Raw genomic sequence first — 16,576 nt, 5'->3', positions numbered from 1 at the left:
AATCCTCTAAAAATGGTGCGAATTTCTTATCGATAGAAAATCTCTTTTGGCAGTTGCTTTGTTTTGGCTGTCAGTGAGACAAGGTTTATGCAATGATGTCTTTTAGGTTTTAGTTATTGTCATACAGGGAAGGATGAACAAAACCGATTGAAAGTGGGAAAACAATGAATATAATCATCTGCATCTAATAGTTCACATTACTGCCAAACCAGATCTGCACTGTCAACTGGCACTGATCAGGTGGTTGACTCCTCTTGATCACATGAAAAACAAAGATTTGGTGTGAAATAATATTCGTTCACGAGGTTTTGCTATATGGTGATCTGATGGCCCTGAGTTGCCCCTCATATCTCGCCCTGACTGAGACAGAGGAGATTGAGCTTTACATTCCTTTTACCAACAAATGGAAGTGGATCAGCACCTAATCAAAGACTGCCATTCTTCTAATAAAAAGCCTGGTGTTGGTGAGGGGTCAAAGCTCCTTTAAGAGGCGACAGCAGGTAAAGCTATGACTGTAAGAGGGCTTTTTGATGAAGCAGAGCTGTGTGGGCTGTCAAATGATACCATTCTTTCCCTATGCTTTAGACTGGAAGAAAAAACTACAACAATGAATACAAGAAGTGTCAGTCTGCAGAGCGCTGAGGGTGAAAAGAAAAAGAAATAGAAAAGAAATAAATTCTCGTGTCTCCTATTGCCAACCGAATCTCTCTGTTCTTCACTCCTTGTAAACATTTTGAGATACTATGAACCCACATATCAGCTGCACAGTGCACTGCCAAATCCAATCCAGTAAACAGTGGGTGACCCTATAAAATTGACCACCGTTTTCATTTTTTAGGAGGTACTTTATTTACCTTTTGAGTCAGTATGAATGAGGAAAGAAGAAACTGCTTAGAGCTGTGAAACATGCTCATTTAGGGATGTAGTTTATCTACTCTGCACTAATTACACAAACTGAAAAACAAACAAAAAAAAAAATTAAAAAATGCCTACTCCACACAAATACACAGCTACACCTGAAACAGGTGATTTTACTCCAGAGTAAGAAGGTATACAAATGGAATATGGTGTTAAGGTTATGAGCCGGCAGCTGTATACATTTCCTATCTCTGTGCTCCAGCTCCAACATATAACTGGAGTCAGATGAAGTGCAGAGTGCAGTGCAGGGACTTTGTGGCACACACATGCAGACATGTACCCTGCTGCAATGTGAAAATCTATAACGTGCAGTTTGGGGTCATATTCATGTTCAACAGTGATAAAATGGTAAATTGCCTGCACAAATATAAAACAGTTCCCATTGTTAGGAAAGATTTTTTTCAGTATAACTGAAAATATAATAACACTTTACATAAATATAACCCTCTTTATGACAGAGCACTACCTTATGATGACTCAGTAGGGGAGACCCAGGCTCATGTCTGAGAACTATATTTAAAAAAAAAAAAAAACATTTTTGCAATTGCACGTATGCACATTTCCTGCGTAAAGCCTCCTACGCAAATCTCTGGCTTCAGCATGCACACAACAGCGATTCCAACACAGACACCTTGTTCGTACCCGGAGGTCCACAAACATACACCATCACTTTCCTTTTCTCTGCCAAGTCCTTCTTACCACATAATCTCCATTAACACTGATTCAGAGACTGGAATTTGAACAGCTCTCTTTTTTGTTGTTCCTTTGATTTCCAAAATATGTTTATAAGATCTGGAGCTTTACCAGGTGATCAGCCTGTGTAACGGTGTCACCAACAGCACGCACATGCTGGATTTCCAACTTTCTGGTAAAAAACTAAAAAAAAAAAAAAACAACAACATATCTGAAAGGTCTCTGAAGGACAGGTGTGTGAAGTAGTCATAGTGTTTTTATAATTTCTGGGAATGCAGCTTGCTTGGATACGCGCTGTCAAACACCCTCTTGACAAAATTATTCTGCTCACATTTAAAATCAAAATTTATTCTAATAAGTGAGAAAAACTATGTCCAAGTTGCGTCCAAATCCCAAACCTAGTTTCTGAAATAAATCAACATGATTTCTCACTAAAGAGTTTCACGTATAAGCATGAACCAATGTTTCTCCAACAATCCTTTTATTTTGAAAAGCGATAGTGAAGAATAACACTGTACCAATAAGGAACTGTGCCTATCGCTGATTTTTCACCATAGCTCAGTGCTATCAGAGGCAGACTTTACTATAAGACAAAGGAATGGCCTGTGGCCCCCAAATTAGGGGGACCACAAGAAAACAGGATTGTAAAATGATGTTTTGACAGAATATATCATAAAATGCTTTTTTACTAATTATTGTGTTGGAATAACCAACAACATGTACTCAAAGTACTACATGTACTGTATCACCTACACCAACATACCACTTCCACACATTACAAGAAAATAGACTATTACTTAGACAGTGCGTTTCAAAATGCTACTAGCTTTTCATATCTCCTGAGGTCTGAACCTCTAGGAGCTTTTCATAAACTGCAACATTTCCATTGTGCGTTTCATTCTTCACTGTGATCAATAAAACTGACTGGCTTTCAAAATGTGCTCTATACAAAATTTTCATTTTCCAAATACAAATTGCAAAACTGCTGACACTGACAGATTACATTTTCTGTTTCGGCTTCACAATAAGTGATAATTGTGTTCGCAGAATAAACTGCTTTTAATTTGAAGGAGCAACAACAGGAAATGTTTTATTAGCATTGCAACTTGACTATAGACAACAATAAACAAGTGACGGGCATTTTATTTCCTCTTGCCTTGAACCTTTTGACATTGCAGTCAAATGGACCAGTTGCTGGAAAATGGCAGGAATTACATTTTTATTGCAGAGTGCATCTTTTCTGTGTGAAGCACTGTGCAACAAGTGTTGCAGCTCCTCGCAATATTTAAATCACTTAATTCAGCTAAAATTAACCTACAGTATGCTTCTATCCCCCCCCCCAAATTTTTTTCACTGAATAGCTTGTAAAGCCTTTACTGGAAAGGGGGTTAAAACAGAACAGGACATATCTGGGTTTACCTGCAGCCTCCAAATCATTAAATCCACCCCTCAACGACAGGGGGACATTCATTCATCCCCACCGTCCAACCATTTAATTCGGTCACCCTCTGTTCCCCTTTAAGGCTCCAAGACTTATTCAGTGTAGATGTGCGTTATAATTGACATTCACTAGTTATGGGATCAGTTTAAGGGCATACAGTGCAATATTCGCCCACATGTTTGGATAAAACTGAGATTGTGTGGTGGGAAATCCGACATGTTTAAAGACTTTTATCCAGTAAGACCAAAGACGTGCGACGAGACAGATCTGCCTATTTACTCGTTTAATTGGTGGAAGTTATATTTTAACGCTGGTCTGAACTGGAAAAATAAAACTTTTACGTTTCAATAATAATAATACTGTAAGATTTAAGTTTTATTTCTGTATATGCATTAATCAGCCATATCCACATCGACTCTGGATATTTGTGTATAAATGGTAAAGGGTGCGAAGATGTATGCATTATGGGCTCGTGCAGTCCTCGCAAGATAGTGTGTTTTTCTTTTCTTTTCTCTCTCGCTCTCAAATTCAAATGACTTTACTGACATCACCGCATTCAGTAATAATAGTGCCAATACATTAAAATAACATTCAGAGTAACTATAAAACGCGGAAAGTGTCTTTGACTCGTAGCGGTGTCATTATTTACAGAACAAAAGGGAAAAAGCAAAAAACGTCAAGCCAGAAACAAAGTGCATGTGATTGGGTGAATAAACAAATTACCCGGACTGAACTCTCGCAGACTGAGTGCACATATACAGTACGTCCCTGTGCGTAAAGAGCGCCGCCGCGCTGTACGGTCGGTACTGCCACGGTCACAGTCCTGTGCGCTACAGCGCTGGCTGTCAAACTGTGATCCACATGATCCCTGAGGGGGACTCACTATACAATCCGCTTTGCCCTCTTTTCCCCGAATACAAAATTCATGTGTATGATTTTTTCCAACCGCTCTCACACTTTGCACAGATGAGAGTCAGACAGATCAGTGCTAAAACAAAACAAAGAAGAGAGTGTATCCCACAAAGTGGTTTGATCAAACTGGTGCCCCTGGCATGGCAACGAACTGCACAAACCCCCAAAAAGGATGGAGGCTGTTGCTGTTCACCCCACCTGCGTTATTTATATTTATACACAATTCTGCAGGAGAAAAAAGTGTAGAGTCAAGAGGGAACTTTGGAAACGGAGTCTGGCAGCAAACAGCCCGTCTATCCACGGGAGGAAGAAATGAGCGCAGTAAAGCGAGGCTGTTACTTCAGTGTTTATCGGTACTGGTGTCTAAGGACATGTGTGATGGACATTAATCACTCTCCTTTGTCTCCAAATTCAACTGTGCACAGCGAAGAACGAGCAAGCCACTGGTTTGGATTCATCACAACACAACACAACAATTATGTGTGTACTCCTGTAACTGTCACCTGTGTGCAAGTATCACAATGCCCTGTGCGTCATCCCCCCGTTTCATTGTTATTCTGTAACACGTTTCTCCATCATTTCGATTAAAAGGTGACAGTAAAAGAAAAAAAAACCCAAAAGCACGAGCGAAGTGGAACTGATAAACCCTCTTCTTACATGCGTAAAAAGGACAACATGAATGGGGAAAGAAAAAAAGTCTGCTCGATAGAGGGTTGCGCTCAGTACGCACCGAGCAGCTCCACAGCGCTCTGGGCAGCAGTCGAACGGCGTTCACTCACCTGATTGTGAAGAGCTCGAGCCAAACAAGAGGCAAGTCAGGAGAAAGCCGAAGCAACACGGGGCAGTCGTTGGTTTCATTGTTGTGCTTGGCAAGTATCTCCTTTAAATTCACATGTCCAGCAGCGTATCCTTCCTTAAAACAGCCAGAAAGGATGAGTCGTTGGCGTCAGAAGCCCCTTTCGCCTGCGAGTTTGGGGACTTTAGTCGCTTTGACTAAGTTTACACTTTGTCAGAATGTCCTCCTCCTCGCTTCTCGGTGCCTGTTGACCTACTTTGGGACTGACGTGAAATCACGAATGCTCGAATATTAGGTTCCAATGCGCGCAATGTGAAGCTTGCCTAAACAGTATTAAGCAGTACTCATGCCATTACTCCAAGACTTGGCCACAGTATGCAGCTGTAGACTCGAATTCTTCAAACACACCTCCGAGCCCCTGAACTCCTCCTACAGACACTGCGATTGGCGAATGTGCCCGACCATCAACCTAAACCCCGCCAGTCTCAACTCCACATGTGCCGCCATTGGCTGATGAAAGATGCCAAAAGTCCATGAATTTGTGCGTCGGCTCCTTTGCACCTGTCAGACTGCACACGCTGACGCTAAATGCTGGGAGAAGGATGCAAAGGTTTAATTGGTAAATTAGATTCGATTGTCACATGTAGGTGACTGGAACAGTCTGCACTTTACTTCGGGCCCGTGACAGTGATTTTTAAAAGCAGAACAGGTCTAACTATGTATAACCAGGGTTATAATTAAATTGTCTATTTACTAGATTCCCTGATTTGAAATATGTATTGCCCTATCTGCAATTGTTTCATTCTGTAAACCATGATACAACACAGCCGGGCTGTGGGGAAAAAAAGACATTTTGACGGCAAAATTGTAACCCCAGATGCATGCTGCATCTTAAGCAAAGCTTTCCATTTTCCTTCACTTATCAGTAATAATTTCCCCAAGGGTGGCGAGGTGTAAGTGCCACAAATAAAAGTCAAAAAGAATGTTTAGATAGTGATATTATTGTGCTCACTGAGCTATTTGTAACAGTTTGAAAGCAGTGACTTTGCAGTGACACAAAAGCAACTAAGATAGTGGGAGCAAAAGAAACAATGTGACAAAAGGTTATTACTTTCTGAACTAGCTGCTGTCTACTTTTTCACTTTAGGAGAAGAGGGGAGGCCTCCTGCAGTTACAATATGTCCACACATCTGGACAGAAATAATACACGCTGACTGTCCCCCATCCTGAGCTCCGTGCACACACACACATTCCACCAATATCTATACAACCACCCACACACACACACACACATTTTGCTTAATTTGTGCTAGTGTTGGTTTATCAAAGGGGCAAATAAATAAATGTGTATATGTCTGACTCATTCATGTATAGTTAGAATGGCAGGAAAATTAGCCTTAGCCTAATTTCTGCGTGATGAAACCACTTACAGTATTCAGGCTGCAACACACTGGACTCTTATGATATGAGTTTGACAGCTGGAAGTAATTTCTATCATTATTGGGTCTTTGAGGGGACTGACACATTGGATAATGGTTTTTAGCTTCCTTACATCTAGAGGAAGTCCCTTTCATTCCCTTTAACTTTACAAAACATCAAAGTATATGCCTGAGCGATAATCAAATTAAGTTCATAGACACACTTCTTTTAGCTATAGGGAGGCCACTCCTCCCCTTTGCATTTAACGGGAGCCATGCCACCTACCCACACACACACACACACACAGGTTCCTTTTTCTGACACTGGAACAGTGAGCTGAACTTCTCTGAGTTAAGTGTACAGTACCTAACACTTTAGGGAAATGGGATGCACTTCTCACTTTGAAGAAAGTCAAAAGGCTCTGTTGCTTTCAGCTTGGTTGCAGAATGAATAGTGCACTGAACTGTGAGGGGCACTTCTTGAACCGCCGCTGCAGTATTGACCTTTCACCAGTGGGGGGCAGTCCATTTCTCACCTCATAGGTCAAAGGCCCAGCGCGGAGACACAGTAGGGGGGTTGGGCCATCCAAGCTGCCACCAGCTAGTTTCCTGACTCTCAGTCTGACATTGGCTTCCTATCACACAGAAGCTTTATTAAATATGCCTCAGCAGAAACAAGCTTTTAATATTACTGACACCTCAAATTTATTAAGAAATATGGAAAAATTAGATCTGGCAGCGTTCTACGAGGAGAGGCTTCACTCTAAATATTCCCCAAATGGCTTCCGTTTATCATTTTTAATAACAAAAATGCAATTTAGCAATGTTCTGTATTTTCATTATACATTATGCTTTAAGAGGCACCTTCTGTCAGTATCACCCTAATGCTGTCAATTAGGTAATTTATTCCAGGGGATTATGAGAGGGAATGAGATGAGGTTTCATGTGTTCTTCTAGGCGTTCCCCGGTGCCTGCTGTACAGCTAATCTAATACATAACCCCCTGATTTGTTTAATGGATGAGACTTTGCTGCTGCAAGAGGCACGCCAATAAAAGCCGGGGCCCTCCAGAGGCTATTGTGCCTCATAATGATGCCAGACACACAATGTGAGAGTTATGAAGCAATTTTTTATCATGCGGCACATTGTTTTGCTCTGTTGGTGCTGTGCAAGTAAAGGCAATCTCTCCCTGCAGCATAGCACTTCTCCCCCACACTTAGATAAACCTTCAGTATGATAAACTGTCCCAGCCACATGTTGCAGAGACAGAGGAAGTTTGGGATTGAATTACGTGTCCTTTACTGATGGTTTGCCAGTCAGTCACAGTCAACTAAGAGGTCTTTGTTAACCATTCCTTTATTTATTGCAGATTTACGTGTGAAATGATTGAGCCATGTTTAAATGCTACAGTAACATTTTAAGCAGCAGAGATTAAGTAGCCATCTCACACAGTCACAGTAGCATGAAATCTCTGTTAATCATGGAAACAATAAGTGTTTTACAAGAGATGCAGATCCACTGATATGTTCAATGGCCACAGTCTGTACGTACTCATGTGTGGATGTAAATGACCTTTGTCTGGTTTTGCGCCCTGTGATGCTATTTGAGTGGGATTTCCAATAGATAAAATGTTTTAACAATACATACGTGCAATCCAACTTTCAGTAAATTGCATCTTTTCAAAACAGCTAAAAAGCAACAGTTGAGTCACATGCATCTGTACAAAAGATCCTCTAATAGCAGATAGTGCGATGCCTCTGAGTACCCCTATCTTTTCAAAACCATAAAGGAGAAAGAAGATGAATTCTTTTTTCAAAAAAATAAAACCATTTATTTCAATTTTGTAGATGCCAGGGCAGCAAAAACCTAGAGACATTTGTTATTGTCAAAACAAAACAGTTTGTTGAACAGATAATACTGAAGTTGTCTAAGGATGGAAACGAAAAGACTTTCGTAAAACCTGAAACTATTTCGGAATTTGTACACATTGAAGCACACACTCAATCAATATCAATAGTCGTTGTAAACACTGATAACAACAGTCCCTTAAAAAATAGATATTTTTAAAAAATGTATACATATATACACATATATAAATATGTATATACACATTTGAAACCCAAACTGTGTCTTTTTGCCATTACTGTAACAATGTAAATAGTCCCTGTTTAAAATGTGCATTTTTAAATTATTAATGACTTGGGATGAGATGTGGTTCTGGCACAGATTCCTAATCCATAATGATTAGTCAATGATTGTATCTATGTCAGGTGACATCTCAAGCTGCAGGCTGTTCTCAGGTCGAATGCAACAGTGGATAGATAAACAGAGATGACACATCATTTGACTGATAAAAAATTCAATCACCAACACCCCCACCATCCTGTTCTGCTTTTATTCACTGATTATTCATTGTTAATGGAGACTTTTACAGAAGCCCTATACAAAAAATTCCATTTGGTTTTTGTATACCTGTCTGACTAGTTTCTGTCATGGGTTCCTATAACTCAACTAGACAACAATGTGGCATTAAAGGTCTGTGGGAATATTCAGCCCCTTTTCCCCCTTAATCATTAAAAAACTGCCTTTTTGCTAAATCCCTCCTCCGTATGGCACGGATGCTGACAGCCAGTGGGGAAGTGCCAGAATCGGATATTCCACTCGTCACTGTGTGCTTGAAGCAAACTGACTAATTTCTTACACAAAACAAGTACTTTGTTTCTTTTTTCTTTTTGCATAGCATATATTTTGTTTATTGGTGATTTAAATTAATTATTCTATTCAAGATTTTAAGGCTTAAGATGCCTCGGGGTATGTTTGCCTATCGCACTCAGCCAAAGTGCTGTTTTGCTGCTTGTGTGTCTCATTTCAGCTCCATTCAAATTTCCTCCGATTTGGCCATGTTTTGCTTTTTTGGCTCCAGAAACTGCAATGGTTGCAGTATGGTGCTTCTACCCACCAAGACACACTGCTCCAGTTTTAGCGACATCCAAGTGAAGCATATAAAGTAATCTGGAACTGCACATAAGAAGAATGAACTTGTGTTGTTTGAGGAGTCAAAGGACTGAATACTAAAGCTAATATGCATACATAGGCAAATAATCCTCTTAATGCCATGTTTGATCATGTGACTTAACAACCATGGCACATTCAATTTGTAGATTTTTATATAAAACACACCAAACTATTTTAGTTAGCAGGTATTGTGCAGTAGAGATAAATGTATAATGCTTCAAATATATATATACTTAATGGACAAGTTTTACCTAATCTGTCGCATCCTGTCCTTGAGCATCATTATGTTATAAATGTTGTCATACTGAAGTTAGCTGATTTAAAAAGAAGAAAATACCCACTTGTGAATAACTTTCCATAAAAATATTTCAGACGACTGCTTTGGACCAAGTGATTGGCTTGAATCTGAGCCATAAAAAGTTGCACTGTTGCTCACTAATTGCATCAGCTTTGTATGCATATCTAAAATGATATGTGCAAGATCAGTAGCCATCATGCAAACCAAGAACCACTTCTGTAACTGAGCCTTAATTAGAATTATTTATACAACAAGCAGTATGAGTTCTGTCAGGAAACGGGCTGCTTTGTGATTCACATCAGAAGATAAATTCATCATAGTAAAAAAATCTAAATGCAGATCAGCTGAGATGATGCAGCAGGTGGGTAGTGTTTTTCTACACAGTAGATTTAATTGTTTCAAATTGTAGCTGGTGATGACAAATATAGTAACTCTGTTATCAGAGGCCAAAAAACATGTGATTATTTGTTCTCACGCTTTACAGCACGCTATCTGCATGAGTTCAAGCACGAAACGCTCACGCTTTTACACTCCATCGTACATGTCAATACTGCCTATTGATGTATGTATCGATAATCATTTTTCATATGTTTTGGTTGCCAGATAATGATCACTCAACACTTTTATTCTCAACATACAATTAATGCTTTTGCAGCAGTTTGCAAATATACAGATGTAAAAAAAAAAGAAAAAACTAAACAAAACAAAAACTGTATTAAGAATGTGAAAATTTGAGGTTAAGCCTGATATGATGATGATTATTACATGATGAATGTATTCTATTGTTTTTTTTTTAATTTAGTTTTGAATTCTTGGCTTTAAGACAACTGAACCAGTTTTTTTTTTGAAAAAGACAGAATCTATTGCTGGTGCTAAAAGCAACAATCCAGATGCCTGCAAGGAAAAGAAATTATGTTTGTTTGTAGAGTATGTTTACATCAGTGCTGTAGTCCAGCTGGGTATGAATCATAAAAAGTGTCTATTTCCTCAGTGTAATTTATTCACATAGTCACCCTCCTAAGAAAAAAGAAGCAACAGTAATTATTCAGCTTTGTGGGAGACTTGTTTGTGAGGACACATTTAAAATAACAAGTACATGACAATAGAGTAATTATTTTTTTGTATGTGTTCGTGTGTGTGCGCATGTGTGTGTGTGTTGTACACTTACAGCCATTCCCCTTTGATTATTTTCTCTGATCAAACCCAACTGACGGGCTATGCGTGAGTGTGACTCAGTGAGCAATAAGCAGCGTTAGCACATTACACACACATGATTACGTGGCCATTTCCTCAGTGAATGAGTCTCATCAGAAGTCACTGAAGAAGCCACTGAGTGTGTAATTGTTTCCCATTAGGGGAAATGTTGACTGCCATCGAGTCGCATCTAACTGCAGAGTTTGCTGACGAATGCTCGCCGTCCACTGAGTTCAGCAGGCTAATTCTGCTGTAGGTTGTGATGGAATTGTTCAAATCCCCAAAACCACCAGATCCGTTTTAGGGTGAACATGATGCATCACATTTCCTTCCCTCTCTCCTTTCCTAGTGAGAAAGGAACTGCAGGGCAAGAGTTCAGATGTTTGTTGATTCACTGAAGTGACACTAGACTTTAAACATTATTATCAGTCACATAAGTGCCTGGAGCAATAATGTCTTATAGCTTAGTTGCAGTCAGTGCATATTATGCAGCAACATGTAACTGCATACACCATGTTTTTTTGTGCTACTTTAGCTGATACAAAGTTTTAGGTTTGAAGATTATTATTATTATCATGATTATTACAGATTATCACTGGAAAGTATGAAGTGCACATATATGTTTGAGTCTCCACCATAGTCTGACTGGGTATTCTTTCTCCAGTGTTGCCATATAATTGCAGCATCACACACACACTAACACATAAACTTGTAGTGAAACCTGCACCGCAGTCATGAGTAATCGTTAGCATGTGCCCTTGTGAAGGTGTTGTAAATTGGATAGCTTACATTGCAAATTACCGGCTGGGCAGAAGTTCAAAAGAGGCCAACCAAGTCAAGTGAGACCTGAGGATGAGGCACAGAGAAGACTTTTTTTTAGTTATGAATGGCTGCCTGTGATGGGCTTTGCCTTGCACTGTTAGGTTGATAGTGATAAGAGGAATACTGGCCATATTGGTATAGAGGTTTGCTTTACATTGCTGCCATCTACAGGATGGAAATGAACAGGTCGTCATCACAGATATTTGGACCCCAGAAATGCAACAAGTCACCACTGGATGGCAGTAAGAGAAAGGCTCTGGCGTTGAATCCAAAAGGTACAGGTACTTCAAAAAGGAAACTGCTACAAAGTAACGATGCATGTGGGTGTTTGATTGTGTGTGTGTGTTTGTGTGTGTGTGTTACTGAGGTGGATATATGGATAGAAAAAAAGAAGAAAGTTATAAGAGAAATTAAAAAAACCTGTGTTAACATGCTTTACTGCACTCAGTGTTTCCTGCTGAAAATAAAAATCTGGAAAGAATGATCACAAAAACAGCATGTGGGCCATACAAGTTAACTTTTGACTTTGTACATAGCACATTATGTGATAAACATGCTAAAAAACACAAGATTTTTAGCTAAAAGAAACTGATGTAAATCAAAACTGTTGGCAAGCAAAAACCAAAATTGGCACAAATTAAATCAAAACTTATCGCGTCAATAAGTCTTTTCCTGTTTCCTTTGAAAGAAAAGCTGAACTCATGGCTGCGTGACTGCTTATGTAAAATTGTTCCATAAAGTTTTACACTATCATACTGTGTGTTAGGTTCCTGTAGTGACATTTAGTCTTTTCCTATGAAGAGAGAACAGAAAAAGATGAGATGAGAGCAGAAGAGTCTCCACATTTTGTCTATTTTATCCTGTTTGGGCTTTCAACTTGAAAATGATTTGAAAAAAACAAACAAAACCCAAACAAACAAACAAACATTACAAGAACATGTAAATTACAATTTCCAGTCATACAACCCAAATCTTTTTCTGAAACAAATGAAGTTTGAAATAGACCCCTGCTTGGTATTTAAATAATTTTAGCTCTTTTAGTAGCAATGGAAATACTTTAGACTGTATGTAATACAAAGCATATGGCTTTGGCCACAGAGTCACTGTTCGTTCCATCTAAGTGAAGAATTTTATAAATTCATGTTGGTGAATTATTTTGATCTCAGTGCCTGGAATAAGGAGACATTTTATCTTGGCGATAGAGAACAGTATACACAAATAGGCGGTAACATAAATTACCAGTTTGTTGCACTTCAGTTCTTCTCAGCCCTTCATGTCACCTGTGAGAAAATTATTTTACTCTCAAAAACTGGTGATAACAAGAACCACGCATTGCAGGCATTGATGAAATGGTGCAAATCTTGGTTCACCTCAGTGAGAGATTACAGTAATATGGTGAATGAGTCATGCCGTAACAATTAAGAATTATTGTATTCATGGTTCTACAGTATATGATCCAACACTGTTTTATAAACAGTACTGACACAATTCATAAGAAATATATTTTGGTTCAGATAAGGAGGGTTCCTCTTTTGATGCCAATAAAGCACTCTGGAGGTAGCTTGAAAAACACATTGTAAAGTGGGTCTTCTGTGGGGGTGACTCAAGCATCATGTTTGCTTTTTCCTATCTCTCATAGCAAATTACTCTTCCCAAAGTCTTGACAGATATTTTTATTTATAAAGCGCATCATTTTCTTCCTGGAAGAGGCCCGACCAGCTAGGCCTCAAAGCTGTTTAGCAGTGTGTTAGTCTTTCCTACTTAACTGTTGCCTTGACCCAAACGTGTGCAACCACAAGAAAAGCGCTGACATTTGAAAAACAAAAGGTGTAAAATGTGTCAAAAGACCCAGCACCAGCTGCTTTAAGTTTAACTCCCTTTCTTAAGTTGCAAGATAAGCTGAAAGTGAAAAATACTGATTAGCAGAGTTTAACATCAAATAGCAATTAATCAACAGCAAGAACTACTGTGATTACTATAATTACCATTGAGTTTTTTAATTAATGCCAAGAACTTTCATAACTCTCATCTAAATTCACACATGCATTATTAATTTTGGGAACTCAGGTTTAGAAACCAAGAAAAACACCCTTTTTAACAGCATACTAATTTTGTTTTGTAGAGTTCTTTCATTTCACAGATCATTTACATCACAAGGACAGGATTAACAGCAATGACAACATGTCAGTTTGAGTAACAGTATTGTCCCAGCCTCTTCTGAGAAGTACAGTAATGCCAGACCTTTCAGACTCACTGAGCATCACTGTAGAGAAACAACTGTGAGTGTGGTTCACTGTCTTCATACCTTACAGGCTGCAAAACACATGTTGACTACAAAGTAGATCTCAAAGGTGCCGTAATTCAAAATTGGATTTCAGGTTGAGTGTCACTGTTCTGTCACAACCCCGTCATCACAAGACATAATGCACTATGAGGATGGCTGAAGTGTTATGGTAACATAAGGACTGCAGTTTGATGTGATGTTGACAAATGCAGTTTAGTGCAGAAAAACGAAGGGAGGGGCCAACGCGTATCTCCCCAGCCCACAGCAGTGAATGTGATGCAAATGGAATAACATGAAGGGCTGACATTTAATTTTGCACTTTGGTTTACAGTATGTGTGCTTGCCCTTTAAATCACTTGAGATCATTTGGAACCTGACTCCTTCAGTCGACCCCTTTTAGGTCCCACCCCCCGAAAATTGCCAATACATTCTGCAGAGAAATTGCAGATTTTTCACAGTGAAACAGAAAATGGTGAGAAAATATTTACAGTCCAGATCTATATTTGGAAATGCCAGTGATCACATGTGCTTCTCAGCGTATGGCTGACATTCAGATCAGACTTAGTATAGCACTAAATTGATGAAACTTCCTTCTCTTTATTTGTCTGTGCAAAAAAAAAAAAAAAAACATAAAAAAAAACAAGTTTTGTGTTCACATATATTTCCTGTTTTCAGTTCAGTTCATCGCAGCTGTGCATCCATTTATGTCAAACCACCAGTGCCTGTATCCCCACATCCCAATGCCAAGTTCCTACAGTAAACTTGTGGCTGTCTGCTTCATGACAGCCCTCAAACTGTATCTCGCTTCCCAGTACATTTTCACAGTATAAGCAGGTGTGCCCCGTTTTACAAAACCCCACTTTCTCTCTTTCTGTCACGTTCTTTTATCTTCCTGTGTCAGATATATTCATCCCTCCCGCTCTCACTCTCTCTGTGTCAGTTTCTCTATTATTATTTCTGTCTCTTTCCCACTCGCTCAGCCTGGCGTCCGAAGAAGCACCTGATGTGTATGTTAATGTGCTTTCTTGGTTACTTTCCCAGCTTGCCCCCGCTGCCTTTGCTTTTTCTTTTAAATGTTTTGTTCTTTTTCTGAATTTCCCACTGTCTTTACTAGGCTCACATGCAGCTGCTTATCATTGTTTTTGTCTCAAAGGCTCCGCTCTGGTTGTCTGCCTTGTTGTTCATAAAAAAGGCATTAAAAAAAATAGACATGGCTGTAAAGCGGGCAGGCAAAGGAAGGAAAGTGGAAGTTCCCCCACAGTTCTACTTCCTCCCCACATGACCTCGCTCTTTTAAGCGCTCTGACCACAACCCAGAGTGTCTGTGCACATGGTGTCAAAACACTGGCCTCAAAAGCTTAGACCAGCAGCTTCATTTTCAGCTAACTGCAAACATATGAAACTAGCATTTGAGAATTCGTTTGCATAAAATGAAATTAAAAAAAATGGAAGTTAGCATTGCAGCAGCCCTGCCACTGAACATGTTGCAATTGCATTGGTATAGTAGAAATAGCCGCAGGAGAAAAGAAAAACACTTATGTCAGTGCAAAGCCAAAAGACCAGTATTCCCAACAGAATCTGAAGCTCAGTGGCACCACCCCTCACTACACCGCTCCATCCCCCATGTTTCAACATTGACATTACACTAAAATTGCACTAATCTTTTCCCAGCTTCTCGCATTACATCAAACACAAGCTGCACATGTGATACTGGATTTCTACAGTGCTTCAACTAGCCTTACTGACTTCTAAACTATGGGTGTGTAAGAGAAACAAACAGGGTGTGTGTGTGAGCGTGGGTTGTTGTTGCGTGTGCGTGTGTGTGTATGTGTGTGTGTGTCTCTGGCATGTGTGAAGTTTTAAGGGCCAGTCCAAACATCCAACACTACCTGGCAGGAAAAACAGGAACAGGTCTTGTCACCGGGCGATTGCACAATCTTACTGAGGATTCACACTTGACTAAAAAAGGTCTGGAACTGCTCCCTGCGCTGTAACCTGAAACCCAGAGGACAAGCTATGCCACTTGTAGACAAAAGCAACACAGATTCCAGCGTGCCAATAAATTACAGTGATGATCCATGGTGTGTGGGTGTGTGTTCAGACAAAGTACATGACTGTGCCATATGTGTAGTATATGATTACCAGCATTATTTGGCTTGAAATTGTGCTTTTTTCCCCACTAATATATTGATAGGTTACATTGATTTGACTCAGACATATTCCTTTATGTAGTTGAATTTCATTCACAAAACATAACATTTTCAAAAGCCTGCTTAGCTGCTGAGTCTTTGACAGACACCAGTGCCACTATGAGGAGCTTTGGTGTTAATCTGAGTGTGAAACGTGTTTCTATGTACGCACAGTCTATGTAGGTGTGTATGGCATTACGTTTGACACCTCCAGACAACACTTATTGTCTAACAGGATCTGCAGAAGAGGTATGGGCAGTGGAACCCAACAGAGGAAGTCTTGCAACCAGAGCCACAAAGTTGCCTCTACCGTCTGTCCTGAAGCGAGAGAAAAAAAAAAAAAAAGATTGAATGTCTCTGAATACAAGGCGGATACACAAGGCGATGGTCGTTTGTAAATATAAGGTAGATGTGCAAGAATATTGTTGAGAATTTCTTGGCTTTTTGACAAATGTTCAACATGCCAGTGATTTTTTATACAATTTGGTATAATAAGTAGCATAACCAGCTTCCTCAGATCCTACACTGCTGGTATTTTCAGACTCTAATATCAAGCAGGACGTGTAGAGCACAGCAGATTAATTTCAGACAGTTAAAT

The 16,576-nt window shown here is 39.5% G+C and overlaps 1 protein-coding gene across 3 annotated transcripts in view; it reads right to left on the bottom strand.

Annotated features, from left to right (window-relative positions):
* Positions 1 to 5,156, bottom strand: part of LOC137133164 (receptor tyrosine-protein kinase erbB-4-like) — a 280,055-nt gene extending 274,899 nt beyond the window's left edge. For all 3 annotated transcript variants that reach the window (XM_067516449.1, XM_067516450.1, XM_067516451.1), the window contains exon 1: positions 4,744 to 5,156. In XM_067516449.1, coding sequence (XP_067372550.1) covers positions 4,744 to 4,822 — 79 coding nt within the window. In that variant the 5' untranslated portion in view covers positions 4,823 to 5,156. The remainder of the gene's footprint in view (positions 1 to 4,743) is intronic.
* Positions 5,157 to 16,576: the final 11,420 nt, after the last annotated feature.

The sequence above is a fragment of the Channa argus genome, chromosome 9 (assembly GCF_033026475.1).
Source record: "Channa argus isolate prfri chromosome 9, Channa argus male v1.0, whole genome shotgun sequence".
NCBI classification, from domain to species: domain Eukaryota; kingdom Metazoa; phylum Chordata; class Actinopteri; order Anabantiformes; family Channidae; genus Channa; species Channa argus.
Note: the sequence above shows the minus strand (reverse complement) of the source record. Positions and strands in the feature narration are given on the sequence as shown.